The sequence below is a fragment of the Tubulanus polymorphus genome, chromosome 3 (genome assembly GCF_964204645.1).
Source record: "Tubulanus polymorphus chromosome 3, tnTubPoly1.2, whole genome shotgun sequence".
Lineage (NCBI taxonomy): Eukaryota > Metazoa > Nemertea > Palaeonemertea > Tubulaniformes > Tubulanidae > Tubulanus > Tubulanus polymorphus.
This window is the reverse complement of record NC_134027.1, coordinates 8,581,876-8,602,083: the sequence shown is the minus strand read 5'-3', so window position 1 is coordinate 8,602,083 and position 20,208 is coordinate 8,581,876. Positions and strand designations below refer to the sequence as shown.

At 36.1% G+C, this 20,208-nt stretch overlaps 3 protein-coding genes across 3 annotated transcripts; 1 reads left to right on the top strand and 2 right to left on the bottom strand.

Annotated features, from left to right (window-relative positions):
• Positions 1-1,083: 1,083 nt before the first annotated feature.
• Positions 1,084-8,229, top strand: LOC141902875 (rho guanine nucleotide exchange factor 3-like). The gene is made up of 9 exons (XM_074790800.1): positions 1,084-1,146; positions 1,518-1,622; positions 3,998-4,168; positions 4,449-4,511; positions 4,605-4,701; positions 5,126-5,562; positions 6,011-6,079; positions 6,214-6,397; positions 6,784-8,229. The coding sequence occupies exons 1-9, from the start codon at positions 1,135-1,137 to the stop codon at positions 7,305-7,307; spliced, it is 1,662 nt and encodes a 553-aa protein (XP_074646901.1). The 5' UTR covers positions 1,084-1,134; the 3' UTR covers positions 7,308-8,229.
• Positions 8,230-8,579: 350 nt separating this feature from the next.
• On the bottom strand, positions 8,580-13,600 carry LOC141902554 (ubiquitin-conjugating enzyme E2 H). The gene is made up of 7 exons (XM_074790336.1): positions 13,426-13,600; positions 12,434-12,510; positions 12,268-12,342; positions 11,895-11,934; positions 11,703-11,755; positions 11,413-11,541; positions 8,580-11,140 (listed from the first exon to the last, which is right to left on the bottom strand). Exons 1-7 carry the CDS (start codon positions 13,476-13,478, stop codon positions 11,022-11,024), a joined length of 546 nt encoding a protein of 181 aa, XP_074646437.1. The 5' UTR covers positions 13,479-13,600; the 3' UTR covers positions 8,580-11,021.
• A 622-nt stretch (positions 13,601-14,222) lies between these two features.
• On the bottom strand, positions 14,223-20,090 carry LOC141902630 (uncharacterized). The gene is made up of 13 exons (XM_074790453.1): positions 19,844-20,090; positions 19,436-19,615; positions 19,237-19,362; positions 18,621-18,860; positions 18,133-18,308; positions 17,855-17,922; positions 17,652-17,769; positions 17,440-17,549; positions 17,137-17,335; positions 16,919-16,987; positions 16,635-16,799; positions 16,435-16,486; positions 14,223-16,331 (listed from the first exon to the last, which is right to left on the bottom strand). The coding sequence occupies exons 1-13, from the start codon at positions 19,950-19,952 to the stop codon at positions 15,154-15,156; spliced, it is 2,790 nt and encodes a 929-aa protein (XP_074646554.1). The 5' UTR covers positions 19,953-20,090; the 3' UTR covers positions 14,223-15,153.
• Positions 20,091-20,208: the final 118 nt, after the last annotated feature.

The following is a 20,208-nucleotide window of genomic DNA, read 5'->3' as shown; positions in this document are numbered from 1 at the left end:
GCCACTTGTCTTATGCCATTGCCAGTCAGTCAGTGTAATTGAAGTCAAATATCTAAAAGAGAACTTTTTTCCAGCAATGAATGAGTGTACTCGTCTCAGTCTCACCGAAACTCTGTCTCCAGTGAATAATGAGAAACGTTAGGCCTATTTTATTTATTCAAATTGTTGCATGTTCACTGGAGGCTGGGTTCTTCACAGGTTTTACTTGTAATTATGCGCTTAGTTGTTCTTTTTTTGCTGACGCTGTACATGTCACTAATGAAGCTGTCTACTATATAGATACAACTTGTAGGCTAATTAATTTATTTGATAATTTGGAGTAGCGGGCTTGTGCCATGGCGGGTGGGTTCAAATCTATGGTTGTATTGTATTGTACGTTAATACCAGATTCATTGTCTGCAAATGTAAATAGTTTTCGCCTCACCAACAGTTATCAATTATATTAGACTACTAAGCCCTAGACTGAAATTGAAATAAACATGTCTGGCTTGTTGGTCTAACAAACTCCTGTCAAAACGTCATTAATTTGTTGATGACAAATTCTGTTATCTTTCAAACATTAATTAAAGCGTTAATTACTGCGAGCATTTGTGCAGTACCAATTAGTCTAGCCCTTTATAAACTATCGATTCTGTTTACATTGATCACTTGATGTCTAGTGGATCTTAAAGATTTAGTGCTCAAAGTGGCTGTTATGCTACTCACCCCAAAATGAACCGGTCCTACGATCTTTTATCGACGACATTCGAAGATTCATTTCAATCTATTGAAGACCTATATCTTCTTAATCAGTCGTTCTTAAGCGGGTAGGCTATTCGTAGAAATGTATGAAATGAGTATAATGATTTTCTTTTCAATAGCTTTTACAAAGAATTTGTCTTATTCTTTTTGCAGTTGTTCGACGCCTAAATTGATGAGATCGGATTCGTTTAGTCAAGATGGTTTCCTCAGTCCTGCCGTCCTCGATCTCGATTTATCTGTCGTGAGTTGAGATTCGTTTCGTAGCTCGATGATCTTATTTGGTGGTAGCCACGTACAATGTAAAAAAAAAATGTTTTGCTTTCTCTACCATTTTAGAGTCAAAGGAAACGAAAACGTAAAGATGAAGACACGTTTAGTCTGCAGAGTTTTGACATGTCGACAAAGGTAAAGATTTGATCTAGTTTGTTCACTTATTGAATCTTGTTAGGCAAAAATTGTTATCAAATAGTTTGGAGTAGATAATGAAATAATTGAAATGTGAAACCCACGAAAACTTGAAACACAGAGAAAATTATATTTTAAAAGTATTCTTTTTATGTATCATCGGTTTTGATATTCATAGTATCAATGAGTTCTTTGAAACTAGTTTTAATTGAAGCCATTGATGCAGTTCCAAAGTTCTTGGTTACGATTTAACTTTCGCAGGGTCAAACTTAACTGACAGACAATTGTAGAAGTGACTCCTGTTGCAGTAACGCCCATAGCAGTCATAAACCTAGAGGCTGATTTCAATTGTTTGTTGTTTGCTGTTTTAGGAGCCTCTCGGAAAAAGGACGAGGAAGTCATTGTCACGTGTGGCATCTTTGGCGAATATTTTCTCTCCGGTGAAACCAGTAAAGAAGATAAGCCAGTCATTGCAGGTACGAAGAAATTATCATTTGATTATAAATGGAAATTTTGTTTTGACTGAGAAGAGAGGGCGAGTTTTAAAAGTGATTTCAAAAATTTTCAGCAGAAATGTATTTGAACTGAACGGTTAACTTCTCTCAAAAACTAGCCACAATGATTATGTTGTCTGGTCTACAACTAAACTGAAGTGGCCTTCCAGAATTGTGTTGAGAGATCCTGAATTATTCCATAGACAGATGCTCTCTGTCTAGGTGACAGAAATTTTAGTTGTTCTCTTAAGTTAATCCAGTAGTGTATAATAGTGTACCACTGAATTCCATCACTCCTGTGATTTTGTCATAGTAATTATTTGGTGTATTGTGTAATAAGGTGATTTAATAGTAACCTTTCCATTAGCCCATTAGCTCCAGTCATTAATTCATCTATGAGTTATTGAGAGGCAGAACAGACTAGTTAGTTATCAGTGAGGTCATCGCTCTCTGGGTGGTTGGTTTCCTTGGTAAAACTGAAAATGACTGACCCTACCAGAAAAAATCAAACTCAAGATGAGATTTATAGAGACTTTGACTAAATTTGTAGATTAAAGTTGTTTATTTAATAGTATCTGTTGATCAAAATACAAATTAATGATATAATAATCATAATGATATATCATATAGCGTAGATCTATAAAATAATCTCTGTGCATCGCAATATGAAACACAATACATGTATAGAGATTACCAAGTATGCATAATAAAACCAGAACAAACTTATGTTTTAAAATTAGGATTCGCTAAAAAAGTATGTTTAAAAGATATCAATGTCAGGACATTCTCAAGAGATCTCGGTAGTTTGTTCCAGCGGATTGGACTAATACATTTAAGAGATCGATTGCTGTACTAAATGCGAGGTATCGATTGGAATTTTACAATTATACATTCAGACACTGAGCATAAAGCACAAATTGTGCGTACGTAATGAATGTAATTCGTACAGGTGGTATAAATCTAATGACAAGAAATGAATGAATTATCATGATAGTCTAGATAGCAGTTTTAGCCAGGAGCTGTAATGGATATTTTGGCCCTTATCCTGATAATTCAGGCTGAGTTAGCAGTCTAAATGTTAGTTGTATCTTGGAGTTATCATTCTATGATTACTCCAAGGTTATAAAAATTGAGAGAACTAATAATTCCAATATGATTGTGTTGCGTAGCAACCAGAACAAACTTATGTTTTAAAATTAGGATTCGCTAAAAAAGTATGTTTAAAAGATATCAATGTCAGGACATTCTCAAGAGATCTCGGTAGTTTGTTCCAGCGGATTGGACTAATACATTTAAGAGATCGATTGCTGTACTAAATGCGAGGTATCGATTGGAATTTTACAATTATACATTCAGACACTGAGCATAAAGCACAAATTGTGCGTACGTAATGAATGTAATTCGTACAGGTGGTATAAATCTAATGACAAGAAATGAATGAATTATCATGATAGTCTAGATAGCAGTTTTAGCCAGGAGCTGTAATGGATATTTTGGCCCTTATCCTGATAATTCAGGCTGAGTTAGCAGTCTAAATGTTAGTTGTATCTTGGAGTTATCATTCTATGATTACTCCAAGGTTATAAAAATTGAGAGAACTAATAATTCCAATATGATTGTGTTGCGTAGCATTAAAATTATTGTTGAATTTCCATGCTCTCGTCATTAGATAAGGCTCTTAACATTTCAATAGTGGATCAACGCTTGGATTCTCTGCTTAATTCTGAAATTTATGGTATTAATATTAATGATAGCTGGCAGCAGTACCTGTCGAAACAAAAGTCTCATAATCATCTTAAACTCAAAATCTTTCATTCTGTCAGGAGACATGTGTGTGTGTCACACTTCAACTCTAACTCTTGACCATTGTTACCAAAACAATGAACGCGTTAAAGCTCTAATTACTGGAACAAAGCTTACAATGTCTGGTTGCAATTGGCATGTAGAGTGTAACACAATCACTAGAAATTTGATTAGAGAACAGTCTGCACAGAAATTTGCTCTGTGATGTAGCAATTAGATCAGCTTGGGTGCCAACTATGTCTCTATTATGGAAAGCTAGGAGCTTTGGTCAGTTGTCCATGGCTCAATGAGCTCGTATTGATTGTCAGTTTGGTGTAGATAAAGTGTTGCCCAGTCTAGTGTTTGTGACATAGATGACAGATCAGACCAGTTAGACATGTGCCACACTTGTCTGAATATACATTATGATATTAGAGGTAAAAAAAACTTTCTGACAGCTCAATATTAGATTTTTATTGTCATTGATTTTTGATAACGTCAGGTATTGATATCTGTAATTTTACAATACAATTTTCATTCCATGTAAATGTGTTTTATCTTCTCGTTCTTCACAGAGATCTTTGAGTTTTAAGAATGTGCTATCACCAGCGATGCAGAAACCCGTCAGCCAGTACAAGAAACCTCAACCGACTCCGACGAAGCGACGTCCTAGCAAACTGTGGCAGGAAACAGTTGACGGCGACGTGACGGTTACATTCAGCGAATTACAGATAAAACGACAAAACGTGCGTTCCGATGTCATTCATGATTAAAACTAAGATAAATTCATAGAAGTCTCCATTCCATTAGAATTATGCCTCCCGTTGGTTGTAACCAATACGATACGAAACGATACGATACAAGCCCTTTACCATTCACTACTAAATTTTGGCCAGCAGTTGACATTTTTAGTTGTTTCTAAAGTAGATTTTTTATCTATTGATTACTAACTATTTGATTTGGTTGCTATGAATTACTACTATTATTTTGCTTTATGAATCCTTTATTTATTCTGTTCTATTTTAGGCCATATTCGAGTTATTCCAAGGCGAACAAGATCTTATTCAAGATTTACAAATGGTCAAAACGGTAAGTTTGTCTTGTGTTATTTTTTTCAAAGACTCAATGAACTAATCTAGAATTATATCATGTTTAATTGGTTTCTTGATTTCAATATTACAGACATATTACGATTCTATGAAGAAGTTGCAACTATTAACAGACGACGAATTGTCTCAAATATTCAGCATAATCGATACCCTTGTACCTTTACATGAAAGTAAGTGCACAAAACATCACTAGCTGGGAAATACATGTAATGTTTTGATATCGAGTGATTTGTCTTCGGGGGTTCAGGTCAAAATGCTTGTAGCTTATCGAAATTTTAATAATGGATCTAATTGACCAGTGACCTGTTTTGACATTCATTTTGACTTTTCCCTAAAAGCTATTGTCCCTTCATATACTGCTCGCACTTAATTGCCATTGGGCAAGCTAAAGCAAAGATATGCTTCAATCCTTTACTGAGTGTTTCGGTGATCTCGACCATTCGGAACTTTTTCTATCTTATGAAATATCTAAAAAAAGCCCTGGAAAAGGCTTGAATCAGGGGCAAACATTCCTTGAGAGTGTGAACCGTGGAAGCTGCTTGATTCTTCAGATATATTCACATGTTGACAACTACGTTGTATTCTCTATTTCAGAACTCGTAGCGAGCATGCTCGGTCAACGGAAACCGGACGGATCGACCGATCAGATCGGTCAGGTGCTAATCGACTGGTTGCCGAGTCTGCATTGTTATATTCCGTACTGTGCTAATCAGGTGTACGCGAAGGCGTTATTGGACGCGAAACGTCAGGATAAACGCGTTGACGACTTCTTGCAACGTTGCCAGGACTCGCCGTTCAGTCGTCGCCTCGATCTGTGGTCGTTTCTCGACGTGCCGCGTAATCGTCTCGTCAAGTACCCGCTGTTGTTGAAAAACATTCAGAAACTGACGCCGACTGACCACAGCGATATTGCGTTGTTGGACACGGCGATTCGAATCGTCGAGGACTTCCTCGCCGATGTCGACGAGAAGACCGGCGAAGCGAAGTGCAAATTCATCATCGGTAAACTGGATTTCATCGAAGAAAAGCAGGTAAATAAATCGCTTGACTTTGTGTGAAAAACAATTTTGATTGGGACAAAATGCCCAAAACTCCCTTAATTTTGCGAAATAGGCAATTAGAAATTATTGTTTGGTTTGTTGCTGTACAGTAGACTGAGTCGATACAGTTGGGACCTCAATTTTTTTACCATGTGTACTTAATAAGAAACCAAGTTTAGGTTTATAAAGGATAAAAGATTGCTCACAAAACCACCAAGAGGTAAACAGTACCGATTTAGGAGGAGTTTGCTGTGTAATTGGGATATGAAAGTGATACAGACACTCCTCGAAATATGAAATGTTCACCTTTAAAACTCCTCGAAATCTCCTTATATCCAAGAATGACTAATCAGTAGGGACCCTAAATAATCATTGTATGGTCATGAAGATGAATTTAAGATGAATATTTGATCAGGTTAAGTTATGATTTATTTTACAGAGACATAGTCTGTTCGATGAGGTCAGATATCTGTTATGTGAAGGCATCCTACGTAATAACCGAGGGACTGTAAGTATTTTGTTGAACAAGGCCGAAGCTCATTTCTCGTCTAATAACTAATCAAATGAATGAATATCAGTCCGCAAATAAGAAATTGCATAGTTTTGAAATTTATGTAAGTTTTTGTCGTTTGTATTTTGTAGAAATTAACTGTATTCCTGTTCGATAAGATACTCGTGTTGACACGTCCGGCAACTCGACAGGATCGTATGGTATATCAAGTGTATCGATACCCGTTACCGGTTACTGAACTCATTGTTGAAGACGTGAAAGATGGCGAAATCAAGATGGGATCATTCCGTAACATGTACGGCGCTGGACAAGCTAGTAAGTTCAATTATTGTCATTGAATTCATTTTATAACAATTGTGGGAAAGTGGTTAGAGAATGCAATTCCAGTATACCACCCATGGATTCGAACCTGTTTCCCTGGGATACTCTCATCCCTCATTCCTTCTCTTTTACCCAAGGGGATCTCTGATATCTCTAACCCTAAGGCTAAGATAAATGATACCTTGTTTCTCATAATCTACCGGGTCGCTTTAGCAAACTGCAATTACAAAATTTGTAATCAAATTATCAACTTTTAAGCTCGGCAGAAATGAGAAACAAGGTATCAATATTTTCAGCCTAACCTTGCAATTATTTGCATAGCCAGATTGACAATTTACTTACTTCAGTTCATGGTTTTAACATAATTTTGTTCTTTGTAGGTAAAAATGTTTTCCGATTGGGATGCAGTTCGCAGGACGGCAAAGGATATTCTCATACGCTACAGTCAAACGACGAACACGATAAAAAGCAGTGGATACAGTGCTTACAAGCGGCCGTCAAAGCGAACGGCGAAATCGCCAACATTCTCGAAAATAAAGCGCAGTCGGTCGCGATGGGTGATTCGTATCCGTCGGATACGAGCGTCAACTCAGAGGATACGAGTTCGATCGGGGAAGGGGTCGTGTTCGGCGAAAACAAGAAATTGGATTTCATCGATAAGGACGTTTCGAGCGACAACGAAAGCACGACTTCTTCGTCGCCTTGTAGCAGCGAGTTGTCATTGTCCGAGGAGGATGAAAACGATGACAATGAAAAGGAGAATACGAGCGGTCGTAGCGGCGGCAGCGCAGCAGACGTTAGTATCATTTCTTCGACGGGCGTCGCGAAAAGGAGCATGAAAAAACGTATCAAGAAGATGTTCACCGAGAAAATACCGGAGAAAATCGCGATGATTAGTAAGTAATAAAGACATGGATGAGAATGTGGCCGATGCCAAAAATGTTAGGGAACACTCTTATAGGCTGGTATTAACGAAGGGACCAACTCAATTCATTATCAATTGAGCTAGCCCCTGTGGGTTAAAGTTAATATACCAGTCTGTGGAACCCAGCACAGGGTTTAAGAAAAATATAACCGAAGTTACTAGGCAAGAATTTGTGTCTTATTTGTGAAGTTGTGAAATAAGTTAAATCATTGTTCTATAAAATGCAACATTAATGCGATGATGAAATATGAAATGTCTGAATGGAATGTATCTGAATGAAATCGTGATGTTTGATGTCCGTTATTTTGTAAGTGACTGAATGGTGCGTGATGTTTGTAAGTTAGGATTGGATATCATTCGATTCAATGTCAGGTTTTTTTTGTCGAGAAATGCTCTTCGAAAGGCAGCTAGTATGAGTCGGATGGTTGAGTCAGTTGTGTGTGTTTGTGTATTTAATTTATAATCGTTCTTGATTTCTTGAAGAAGTTGGTCAAAATTTTCCAGTCATAAATCACTCGTTGAGATAAGCAAAGTTAATAAAATGCCATGTTGATGTTGCAGTTGTTCATATTTGTATATACCTTCAATATTTCATTCGACAATTACCAATATATAACGAACTAAAATGTTGAAGCTACGAGTATACTGCTGCTAAAACATTCATATTTTCCTGTCATTCCACGTTTTACCTGTCTCGTATATAGTAAGATAGTTTTGTATATTGATTGCCACTTGTATGTAATTATTATTGAAGGCTGGCATTGTTTAAACGACCAAACTGCAAATCTCAATTTTGTGAATTTGCAAAACCTTTCTATGCAATGTTTTAGGTGATTGCTATAATGTATTTTAATAATCATATACCTATGGCAGACAGTCACCATTTAAGTGCTCATTTTACCCAACCTTTCTTGGTCACCTTGAATCTAATTTCTACTGAATCAGATTTTTTGGGGGTGTTATGTAATTTTGAACGTTTCTTTGTACATATTATTATAAATAAATAAGTGTAAATAAATTGTAATAAATGAAAAGTTAATCGGCTTTCTGTGCTTTTAATATCTATCTTGGAGGCGGTGTTCTAATCATTTATTGGAAAGGAAGTACGCAAGAATTAAATGCAGCTGATAGTATAGCTGGAAACCACTCCGTTATAACACTGGTGAGGTCTGGTTGATCAAGGAATTGAAGAATGGTTATAAACCATATCACAACTTTGAATGAAGAAGTTTTGAAATTTCATTTACACATTTTACTGATACAATCTTTATTATATTACAAGGTTATACATTTCATGTAGAGAACAAAATCGGGTTGATTACTCTATAAACATACCCCTCAAGCACATGCAGTCCTGTACACTATCCTTTGCCATCAGCAGGATAGGTTCCTATGCAAAGCAAGCTTTTAGCGGCACATCCTCAGCTATGTAGACCAAATATATCAAAATTTAGATTAAAACCAAATCATTTGCAATACATGCATTGATACCACAACCTGGCGTAGATAGCGGGATGCAGCCTGTATTATTGACCTTACCAGACTGATGGCTCCTTTCCCAGAGAATTCAAACCTCTCAATGTAATTGTTCTTGTCCATGTGATAACAATAAGTTCTTCAGATCATAGAAATAACACTTTAGATCCAAATTGTTTATGATGAGAAAAGAAATTCCTTTTAATCAATCCTTCTATTACCTCAACATCTTCATACATGTTTGTATGAGGCTTTTTCGCAATGTTAGACAATTACGGAAAATTAAAAAAGACTTAATGCTATATTTTTCATTAATGCACGATGTAAACTTTATATATATATATAGCTACATGTATATATATATACATAAATATAATTACTTCTTAGAATGAGGTACATATGATACGTATGGTACATCCATGAACTCATTTGTAATGCGCCAGTACATACATGAACAATGTTTAAAAATCTGTAATATTGATATTACAAAAAAAAAAAAACAAAGAGTATATATCCCTAGTAAGATGCTTCTAAACCCAATTTCATAGAGGTACGACTGAGGTGACTTAGGAGTTTTCGTTATTCATTTTCCATGTACGATGAGGCTAACTTGACCTAGGACCTGCATCCACAAAAAGTACAATTATGAGCACATATTTCGGCAATATCTTAATCTTAATGCTGAAGTAGTTGGTGGCTCCTGGGTGTGCCTATGCATTATAAAAATTCAAGTAAACTGTATCATCAAGACTGGTAAATGTAGAACAAAATTGCTTTGAAACTACTTCGATTTTTACATTAAACATCTTCAATGATACAATATTTACAAGTATACCATCCTACAGAAAACCGCCAAGCATCAATTTTTCATAGTTCATCAATCTACACATAAATCTGTGTTCAAAATATTGAATTTTTCTCAGTATTCTACACCAATGTTTACTGAAATACCCTGAAAACTTGTGAAATCGCTATACACGTTTATGCGATGAACTATGTATCTGCAAAAATCCATAGCATTCATGAATTATTGGTATTGGTCACTATCTAAACTTATCACAAAGCATGCTTTTTACATCACAGGCTCTTCATTAACAGCACAATCTAATCAAATCCACAGGATTCAGCCTTCCACTGTGTTTCACGTGTACAAATTGGCAGCTTCGATGATATTTACTGTGTTACATACACAGTTATATGATAATTCCATGAACATATCGATATTGCTCACTTAACTGGTGTCTACACAAGTGTTATTACAGTTTGGATATCCATTTTTTGTAAAGCCATGTTGAGAACAGGTTGCTGGCTTTCATATTGATGCGGTCGTTCCTTATTACTTTTCTTCATATAAAAACGCTTATTAAAAAGATGCCATCACAAGATCTTCACAATATATTACAGACAATATATGCGTATGGTGTACATAGTAAAAAACTTACATATACATGTATGATATCTACATATATTTGGCAAAGCCAAAATGCTGTTGTCTGAGATTTTAGTCGCCCAGTAAAACTACTGCCAGAAATTCAAAATCAACATGATTCCAAGTCCTCGGTTGATTATCAATATCATGATCGAATATTGGCAGAATACGACGATAATGAACATAACATTAACAAAGAGCATGTTTCATTCACAGATTCTTGTTTCTACAGCGAAGCTATAGAAACTTTCCCATAAAATTAGATTACGCACACCTAATGTATGAATGGTGTGGAATTCTGCGCGTATTCCATCAATAGTGTTCAAACACAAGCGCTATATACTTTCTAGAAAAATTTGGAGGGGAAGAATTGACATTTTTTAACGATAACTATTTCTGCAGCAGGGAATCTTATGCGGGAATTTTACGCTCCGATTTCAAAATTGAAACCCGGTTACAGCATACAACAGGTACACGTGTATAGCAAGATAGGTTGAACAACTTGGAAAAATCATTCTACATACAAAATACGTGTAATCATCACCACCGAACTACATGGTCAATAAAGTTTATAAAATCAAATCAATATATGTACGCGAAGTGAAATTCAACATATTTTACACGCTCCTTCATTCGTGCAAATGACGGACGTCTAGTCATCGGGTAAATAGTCATCACGGCTAAAACAATCATCATTTTCGATTAAAAATCGGATCAAGTGATGGCATCATCCAGTTTGTATTTTAGTAGTTAATGTATCATAAACAGCGCCGTAACAGGAGTCTGTGTTATAATTCCATATCTTGCGCCTCGTCCTCTGAAAAGTCTGACATTGAACTTTCGCTCGACGACGACTGTTCATCGCTGCCTCGATATGCGTCCTCGGTCGCGTATTTCTTGACATATTCTAAAAACGAACAATTAACGCCGAGTCACTTTAATTTCATTTTAAATTAGTCTATTCTTAACCCTTTCGCTGTGTAAAACAAGCATTCTCGTCGATAAGTATTGTATAGCACTAGGCATTGCTCCTTGTACACATACAAATTGAATTTTTTACCTAGGGACGCCAGTACACCAAAATTCAATCATTTTCACAACGAAAGAGTTAACATCCTAGACAAGAGTACATACAAAGTAGGAATAAATTTTCGCACACATATATAATTGAAAACGAACCTGCAACTTTTTTCTTGTAATCTTCCGGCTTGTGAAGAAACATGGCCGCCGCGTCCCCATTCAGGGGATCGATTGGATTCGGGTAACTTAACAACTGTGGGAGAAACGTCTCGAATATATTCGACAGATCTAAAATAAATAGAAAATGCAGATTTTATCACAAAATGCAGCTGCAAACATAATACACAAAGAAACTGCACTATTTTGCCATGCAAGATCAAGAGTCGCCAGATGAATTCAGGGACCTCTTTACGCCATTTTCACCATCAAGGGGTTCCATACATACTCACCATACAATGCAGTCCAAGCTTGATTAATCACATCAAGGCAAACTGTCCCAGATCTGAAAAATTTTCAAATAGGCCCCATTGTAGAAGTTGAAATAGATTGCAATATCTAGACCATCAGAATATCATCAAATATATCCATCAAATAGGTAGATGGCTAGATCAAAACGGAATAGAATCATTAAGACTACTTACGCTTCATCGATATTAGGATGATATATTTTGTTAACGAAACCTAAAAAAGAAAAGCCAAAATACAGAAATAAACATTAAAACTAGGGGTACAGGGACACCATTTCTGCTAGGCGAAACTCTTGAGAATTTCAATATTCAACATCCCCTGGTGAACAAATGTAGTAATCAATGACTTGGAAACTCATGAGCGATGGTTAAGAAATATGTAAACATATACAGTCAACATAATCATAGAGCATCCCAACCTAATAATTTGGGGGGGGGGGGTGCAGAAATCTGGAGGCTCTTGCTGCAGGTTGTAGGCCCTACGTTAAATCTTGGAAGGGCCTTAGTCAATTGTCCAATTGGAATATGCAGTGCGTTGTATACCTACCTATTGATGGTGATTTGAATGGATATCTATCAGGCAAATCAACACGAATCTTCCATACTCCTCCATCATATGGGGCTTAAAAAACAAATCAAAATCAATCATCATTAAAAACTGTCATCGTGAAAAAAAAAGAATTTCACAGAATTTCTTTCTATTTTACACTCACTTCCACGGGGTCCATGAAATTTGACAACAAATTCATTCAATCCTTTCAGAAGAGTAACTTCATGTTTACTTTCAATACTGAATGATTTAGTCAAGAATGTTAACAATTTGCAAGTAAGTATTTTAGGCAAAAATTTTGTAGAGACTGGAGTTGTGCCATCATGGATTTGATTCTCCGACCAACAAGGGGTTACATTAACTAACATTGTTTTCGAAGATCTATTCAGGCTTGAGGAATTTGGCTGGATTTCGATTTTTTAGGGAGTCCATTTGGGGGACCTGCCATTGGAAAAAATTTTGAGCATTTGATGCCTGTGAGCAATTACCGTTGATTGAAGGTCTGAAGAATAATAGGGCCTATCTAATTTATAATGTTTAAATAGTCGTTTAAGTACTCAGTAGGCCTAATACATTTCAGCTAATAATTTTCTAAAATCAGAAATGAACAAAATTAAATCTGCCTCATCCTGGCTAGTTCATTCGAACACTCATAAATAACAACAGTAGGCCTAATGTTAATCCCCTGATCAAAATCGAATTGAACTTTGACCTCTGATCAAATTTAGTTTCAAGGCAACGTTGTTATAAGTACCCTAACCAAACAGCAGGAATCGTCATGGTTACTCGTACTTCGTTTAAATCACACAACAATGTCAATAATAGTCTATTAATATTTGTAAATTGACACATTGCCAAAATTTGTCTTCTTTCAACTTCTAATTTTTCTTCTGTATCACCTCAATCAAGGACAAAATAGATACAGGGTCAATTTCAATAATGATGTACCAAATGCGTAAGAAAAGATGCACTGAATCGAATGCATTGAAAATCAAACAATAAACATCGATAAACATATTGCACGATATTGCAGAGAATAATGTATGCAGTAGTGAGTGGTGCAGTGTGGCAATGTCCAACCACATAATGATGCATGCATTTTCGTTTGTTTTGATCGATAATTCGATGTATATCAGTCGTCATGAAAAAGGATACAGCTTCACGACATCTGTGTCAATTCGACGTTTTCCTGGGCTCGGTGAAGACATTCCTGAAACGTTCTACACGCGTTGGCGGGTCCTGAAAGTCAAGAAATTCCAGCTGATTCTCTCGGTATTGCAGTTCTGATCTACACAATATCAACAGCAATGGCGGATTTGTCGATAATTGACGTGACGTTCAGGTCACATGGTCGGTTACGCCACGCCTTATCTGGGCAAATTTTTCGCATACTCTACCGTTAAATACCAATTCTGCATAAAAATCCTGACCAGGCGCGATATTTATCCTAATTTCAGGCTTCGAATCATTAAATTTTCAAAATCGGAATTTTATAATATATAACGCGAAGGCTAAAGTTCATCGTGGTGACGTCACAGTCAGATCAGCTGTTCGATGTAAATAAAAGCACGTGGTTACGTTTACTTCCGCGCAAGTGTCAAAGAAGTAACACAACCATAACGCTGGATGTGTTTGACGTCATATCCCACTAAAACTCCACACGCTTGTACCTTGTTATCTCTTTGTGTGATATATATCCATTTATTCCATTGTTCGATATTCTGATTTTCCTTCCTGGCTTGTAAATATCAAGTTTAAGGCTTTTTGCTCATACATGTTTGCTTTGTCAAGTGATCAGAGCATGTTCATTCCCATCCGTGTGCTCATTCTGTTCCTGCAGATCGTCAAGGCATTTGGCCTCAGAGTTGATTTATATAATAAAACACAAATGATTTATTCATACATATTTATTAACTGTTTTAATCATAGGGAATATCAGGTTTTAAGGCCCTTTCTTTAATAACATTTATATTAGCTATTCTATATTCTTAAACATGTTCTATTTGTACAACCATAACAAATATCATTTTATAGAAAAGCATAAACAATCAAAAGCACCAAAAAATGAGAATTGTTCAAATTAATCAGTTATCGACAGTATAAAACCCTCAGTAACATCTTTATTTCAATATGCATCAAACAAATCAAATCCCTATTTTGCGTTAAGAATAACAAATACTGATAATCCGGAACATTTGGCAGCTTGCTATTGTTTAGTTTCCAAGGCTATAAGCGAAATATTTTACAAATGATTTCAACCATCGACATTTTTGCCAAAACTATGATATTACATTCAAAAGCACGTGGTCAATCTTCAAAATATATCTAATATTTTGACATCACATAAAACCAGTAGATATATATCTAATCACATAACAAAACCATTAGAAAAAACTGTAACCTCAGATTTCAATTTCAAGAAAGAGATTAACCTTACAATGGTAAATCTGTAGGGGCTGGTTCCATAGTCATGGCTTAAGACTTTTGGACAATGGAACCAGCCCCAGTCGCAGCTCAAGTACAAAAGTGGTCTTAAGTCTTATAACTGATCTTAAGCTGTTACAATGGTTATTGAAGTAATGGTGTTAGACTGGTATTAAGTCTAAGCCATGACTCTTGCAACTAGCCCCTGATGTTGAAATTACAAAGTCACCAATAGCAATTAATCCAGTCTAAATCTTTCACGAAACTGAGCAATCAAGACAAACCTGATTGTTTGATAATTATACATCTGAAACATGATATAAAAATACAATTTAAACAGCAGTTTTGAAATCATATTCAATTTTTTTAGTCAGTAACCAGAATGTAACTTAGTTCTTATGATCAGATATTTTCATGTCTTATCTACTATTAAAAGCTAAGTCTTGGGTTACTAGCTGACTATATAACAGGTGGCCCAGAAACACCATCCAAAAATAAGGAAGATAACTGCTGATCACCATTGTCATTATTACACGGTCCAGAAGAAACAGCGATTGATCTGAAATTTGTCACAAAATCTTCATAGTCTTGTGAATCAACGCTAGGAATTGCATCAATAGGGGGCAATGGTCGATTATGAGGAATATCCAATGACTCCAATGCCAAAAACTCATCAGCTTGACCAAGCGATGTACTCGGAAAACTATCAAAAACATCGCTGAGCATTCTTTCTTCATTGGCCACGGTTGGCATATCAAAATTATCCGTCGTCTTTTTCTTGTCATTTATAGGGATCTGATCAGTGCACCCACCTGCCTTTGATTTACGCTCTTTCTGATCACAAGATCTGATAAAATCATCTACATTAATATCTGTGTCTAAATATCCAGGATCTAAGCTAGACAATGAGGAGGTGTTTACGAATGTTCCATTGCTACTGGTGTGTTTTGACATCTTTGTATTCTTTGTCTCCGTTTTGTCGGATTTCTTCTTTTTCTCATTCAGCGCAAAATTCGACCAGAAACTCTCTGTGTCACTATCAGAACTGTCATCATCGACTATGATAACTTGATTTCCGCGGACAGATTTTGATGAAATGCTATAACTTTGTTTATCATTGTTATCATCATTGGCGTTTTTACCAACAAATTCGATAGATGTTTGCAAACTATGCGACGGTGGAGCTTTCTCCTCTTCAAAAACCTTATCTTTTCCATGGCTCATCTCAGGATTGATACTATAAAATTCACTTTTCTTGTTGATGAATTCTTCCAATTCGGGCCACATTGCCTTCTTCTTGCGTCGTTGGAAACTTTGCGGCAATTCTTGATTCGGCTCTTTCTGTTCGTTGTTATCATTTTTGGCATTCACATCAGGTGGGGCAAGATTATCCAAATAAGGGTCATAGTTCCAGCGATTGGACATACTATGAGCAGAGCTGAAACTATGAACCGATTCTTGATCCAAACACAAAGTGGGATAAATTGGTTTGTAATCAGCAGAGGTAGGCTGCATGATGAGCTGTTGTGGGCTGGATGGTACGTCGCTAATAATCGAAAAATTCTTCTGCCGATTCAGGGAGTTTTTCTTATCATACATGGAGCAGCCATCTGTACCCACATCAGAAGTTCCCGTTTCTGTAACAGAATACAAACTCATTCAGTTGACAAGTGTATTATTATCTATAACACTTCAATGTTAATCTACTTGTTCTATGCCTAAATCTAGTCATATACATACCTTTGCCAACTGCGTAACTTGTTTGTTTTGCCATTAAAGTTATGTCATCAAACTGAAATTAGATATACAATACACGAGCTGGTATAGTAACAATGTTTGAAATAGAAATGTTTGAGATGTTCTTCAAACAAATCAAAAATAAAACTTTCGCCTTGAGGAATATTAGTGAATACAATGATTCTCGGTAGTTAAATACTGACCTCACTACAAACGGAAACGATATCCGGCCGTGTCGATTCATTTTCACTCACACAATTCTTACACAGCTTGATGATTTTATGACTAATATCCTTTGGCCAGTTTCCTGCCCTGGGATCCATAGCGTTCATGAGTTTATCTTCTTCTTTGTCAGACAAAATGTCAAACTATGAGTAGACAAATCAGTGATATTAGAATTAAGACCATCGGGAAAAGTGCACAAGCGATACTACTCATGATTGTCCACTGCCTGGAAATGGCCCAGAAAAACTCAAATACAACTTACTAAATAGTGTTCATGCATAGCACGTTTTTCATCGAAGGCTTCCATTCCTAAATACAATTCTCCGATAATCTGAAAAAATAGTGTTGTCTCAAGTTAAATCTCGAAATCACATTACCAGCAATAACCATGGTACTACTCAATTCAAAAGTAAATTATTAAATAACCGTACATCATTTCTACATTAATGTCACAAATTGATAATCTTTTAGAATACTTACAATTCCTAGACTGAAAATGTCCGATTTAAAAGTAGGTTTCACGAGGAAATCTCTCATAAAATAGCCTGAACTTTCTTTATACGACTGCGTGAATTTTTTTCCATCAATTATGGTCCTTCCATTCGAATCCAGAGCAACCACTGCTTTTCCAATATCAGTCAATTTGGCTTTGAAATGTTCATCAAGTAGAACATTTGAACTGGAAAATCAGATTATAGAAAATTGATCATAAATACGGTTGAAATCTATCTGGCAAGTATCAATTTAGTAATTAAATTATTATGAACAAAGTTTTTAAGTTACCTTTTCAGGTTGAGATGGATGACATTATTGTTATGTAGGTATAATAGGCCACGGGCCATGTCCGACATAATTGAGATGCGCTGTTGCCATGTAAGTGGAGCTGTTTGTCCCTGTATAATGAAATGAGAATTATTTTCTAGATCACAAAGCTCAAGCAAAATCCAAGTACCACAATGCCAATCATTGAAGAGAGAGTTTCAAATATAACACACCTTACATAGTATCCGGTCCTTAAGGGAACCATTGGCTAGATATTCATACACGAGACAAAGATCTGGTGTGCTATCCATGCTGTATCCATATAGTTGAACAATGTTCTCATTGCGATACCTAAAATACAGATACCAGGTATGTCAAACCTTACTATGATATATGTTGACGAGTTTTTATATCACTTTTGTTAAAAATTACTTACTTCATCTGCTTTTGAATAACCTGGACAAAATGGTCATGTTGTCTCTGATCTTCTTCTAGTTCCCCAGACTAAAAACCAAAAAGTAAAAATAGTATAGCATCTAATGTAGTGAGTGATAACCCTCAAGTTTTCACTGGCAGGGTATCTCCTCTTATTATGAATTATTTTGACTAATTTCCCCAAATATGTGCGAAACTAAAGATTAATGGGGTACGTAATAAATTTTCAAAACTAAAATTATATGAGACAAATCTCAAATCATTAGGTCACAGAATTACCGGCATAAGGCGCTTAACAGTGAGCCTATTCTTTGTTTTCGGGCATACATAATTGTAGATCTTCGAATTATTTCCATGAGCTACTTCATGTTTGGCACTGAAACCATCCGTCGCGTCATATATCTCTTGATTCGGAATCGCTTGCGTATCTCGTAATGCACATGCTATTGATGCATCTAGAACGACAGATTTGGAGAAAACCTAAATCAGGAGTATCATTTAGCTTCGATGAATACCAAATTGAAGAGTAAATATTGCTATCACATTCTTAAATAAAGTTGTTTCAATAGATGCATGGCATGACATTGTATTAAGTTGACAGATCATGAGATGTATTTATCTAAGCTGAGGTTTAATGATTGTTTGTAATGAATTCAGTGGAAATAGCTAGGTTGGCAAATAATAAGTCGGGAAAACCCGAATATCTGTTGTTTGGTAATTGTAAAAGGCATCCGGTTTTTATATCTATGAATAACGTTCGTACTAACCAATACTAGGAAATTGTGGTGCAGTGGGTACCAGTCCCATTCCAATATGTGTGTTATCACAATCAGAAAGCTCACTGATTTGACTGGTTACACCTATTCCAGGGCCTGCTGCGTGATGACCGGCGCTAGGGACTGACGCATGATGCCGATAAAATCCTTGGTTATAAATTGATGATGCTGATGCGGCATAATTATCTATGTTTGACGTATTTGATATCCGACTTTCTGGACCTGGCAAACCTATCAAATATAAATGTAATTTCAAAATTGAAAATTCTTCCCCTACAACAACTTATTAAGATAGCATGCACATGATAGCTTTCACACACTTTATAAATCTTTAACTTATGTTTTCTATCTATTATTAGTTAAAGGCAACTGACGATAAAACAGTTTTCATATTCACCAGTCTACTTTGCCATAACACTCTACTTTGTTGGACGTAGTTTCATGTATTTATTCAGTTTTTTAAGTCCTATTGACTGAAATATTTCAGTTTTACAATTGAAATCATTTCTTGGTCCATTCCTTTTGCCTAATGAATATTCTAGTTATTGCCCAGGAATGCAATCTCTGAAGTACTCAAGTCGACCATAGATGGGTCAAATATGCTTACATGATTCATGGAATTGTTGAGGAGTAGCAGAGACCACTGGAATTGTCGGCGGTTGAGATGGCACTGTGATATTTAGTGCCGAATCATCTTCCAAACCAGGTATCTTACTATGTAGTATTCGAGGAACTGGAAAAAAATTTCAACACTTTTTTCAACAAATCATCCATTAGATGGGAAATAACGTGAAAGTCAAACTGACCATATGGCAGAAGTTCCCTCATTGCCAGGTAGTGTTTTATTTCAGCCAAGGCACAAAACAAATCAGCAATTGTGGGATTAAGAGTCGAATATTCAATCCAAAATGTCTCGGCTGGGGATTTTCTATGTGATCTTACTTCGAATAGATCAATTTCGAGGGATGAAAAGTTCAGAACTGCAGCTGAAATCAAGGAAATAAAAAATGTAGCTGGCGCCGGGTATCACAGTCACAAGTAACTGATGCAGACGAGAAGGTGCTCAGGTGATAGAATAAGAATTAAGACAAACTATATAAAATGGTTGTCACAATTTGCAAAGCATTTTCACCGAAGTCAGTAATTCAGTATTCGATTTCGAATTACGAAGGATATAAAAATTGCCTTGGCAAATTGAATACAAAAAAACATACCTAGTTTTTTCCATGCCTCATTAATACTGAGGAAATTGACAACATTTGTACGGACACCATAAGGAAGTGTATAAAGGTAGTCACGCCGACCTCTGGTCGATTGATACATAATGAAATCAAGAAATGACAATCCCAATGCTATGCAATGCGCTTCAATTACAAACGGGGAAAACCCAATTTGTCTGACGCGCACGTACCCGTACTAAAATCCATAATTTATCAAATATCTATTCAACGAATTGAATACTTTTTGGTCATGGCAGATGATATTTTTCTCATCTTCGTTATGCATACCCTCTCCGAAATACACCTTGTTGATTTTTGGGGCATTGGTTTTTAGGGCAGCGCGGACGGGACTCGAACTA

Bases quoted from the DNA above. Each gene is read 5' to 3' on its own strand.
- LOC141902875 (XM_074790800.1), top strand. The intron at 4,512-4,604 runs GTAAGTTTGTCT...TCAATATTACAG, and splicing joins ATTTACAAATGGTCAAAACG to ACATATTACGATTCTATGAA. The intron at 4,702-5,125 runs GTAAGTGCACAA...TCTCTATTTCAG, and splicing joins CCTTGTACCTTTACATGAAA to AACTCGTAGCGAGCATGCTC.
- LOC141902554 (XM_074790336.1), bottom strand. From the start codon at position 13,478: ATGTCTTCACCGAGCCCAGGAAAACGTCGAATTGACACAGATGTCGTG. The intron at 12,343-12,433 runs GTGAGTGTAAAA...TTGTTTTTTAAG, and splicing joins ATTTCATGGACCCCGTGGAA to CCCCATATGATGGAGGAGTA. The intron at 11,141-11,412 runs GTTCGTTTTCAA...GTTCGTTTTTAG, and splicing joins TTACAAGAAAAAAGTTGCAG to AATATGTCAAGAAATACGCG.
- LOC141902630 (XM_074790453.1), bottom strand. From the start codon at position 19,952: ATGTATCAATCGACCAGAGGTCGGCGTGACTACCTTTATACACTTCCT. The intron at 18,861-19,236 runs GTAAGCATATTT...TATATTTGATAG, and splicing joins TCAACAATTCCATGAATCAT to GTTTGCCAGGTCCAGAAAGT. The intron at 17,770-17,854 runs GTAAGTAATTTT...TCTGTATTTTAG, and splicing joins GTTATTCAAAAGCAGATGAA to GTATCGCAATGAGAACATTG.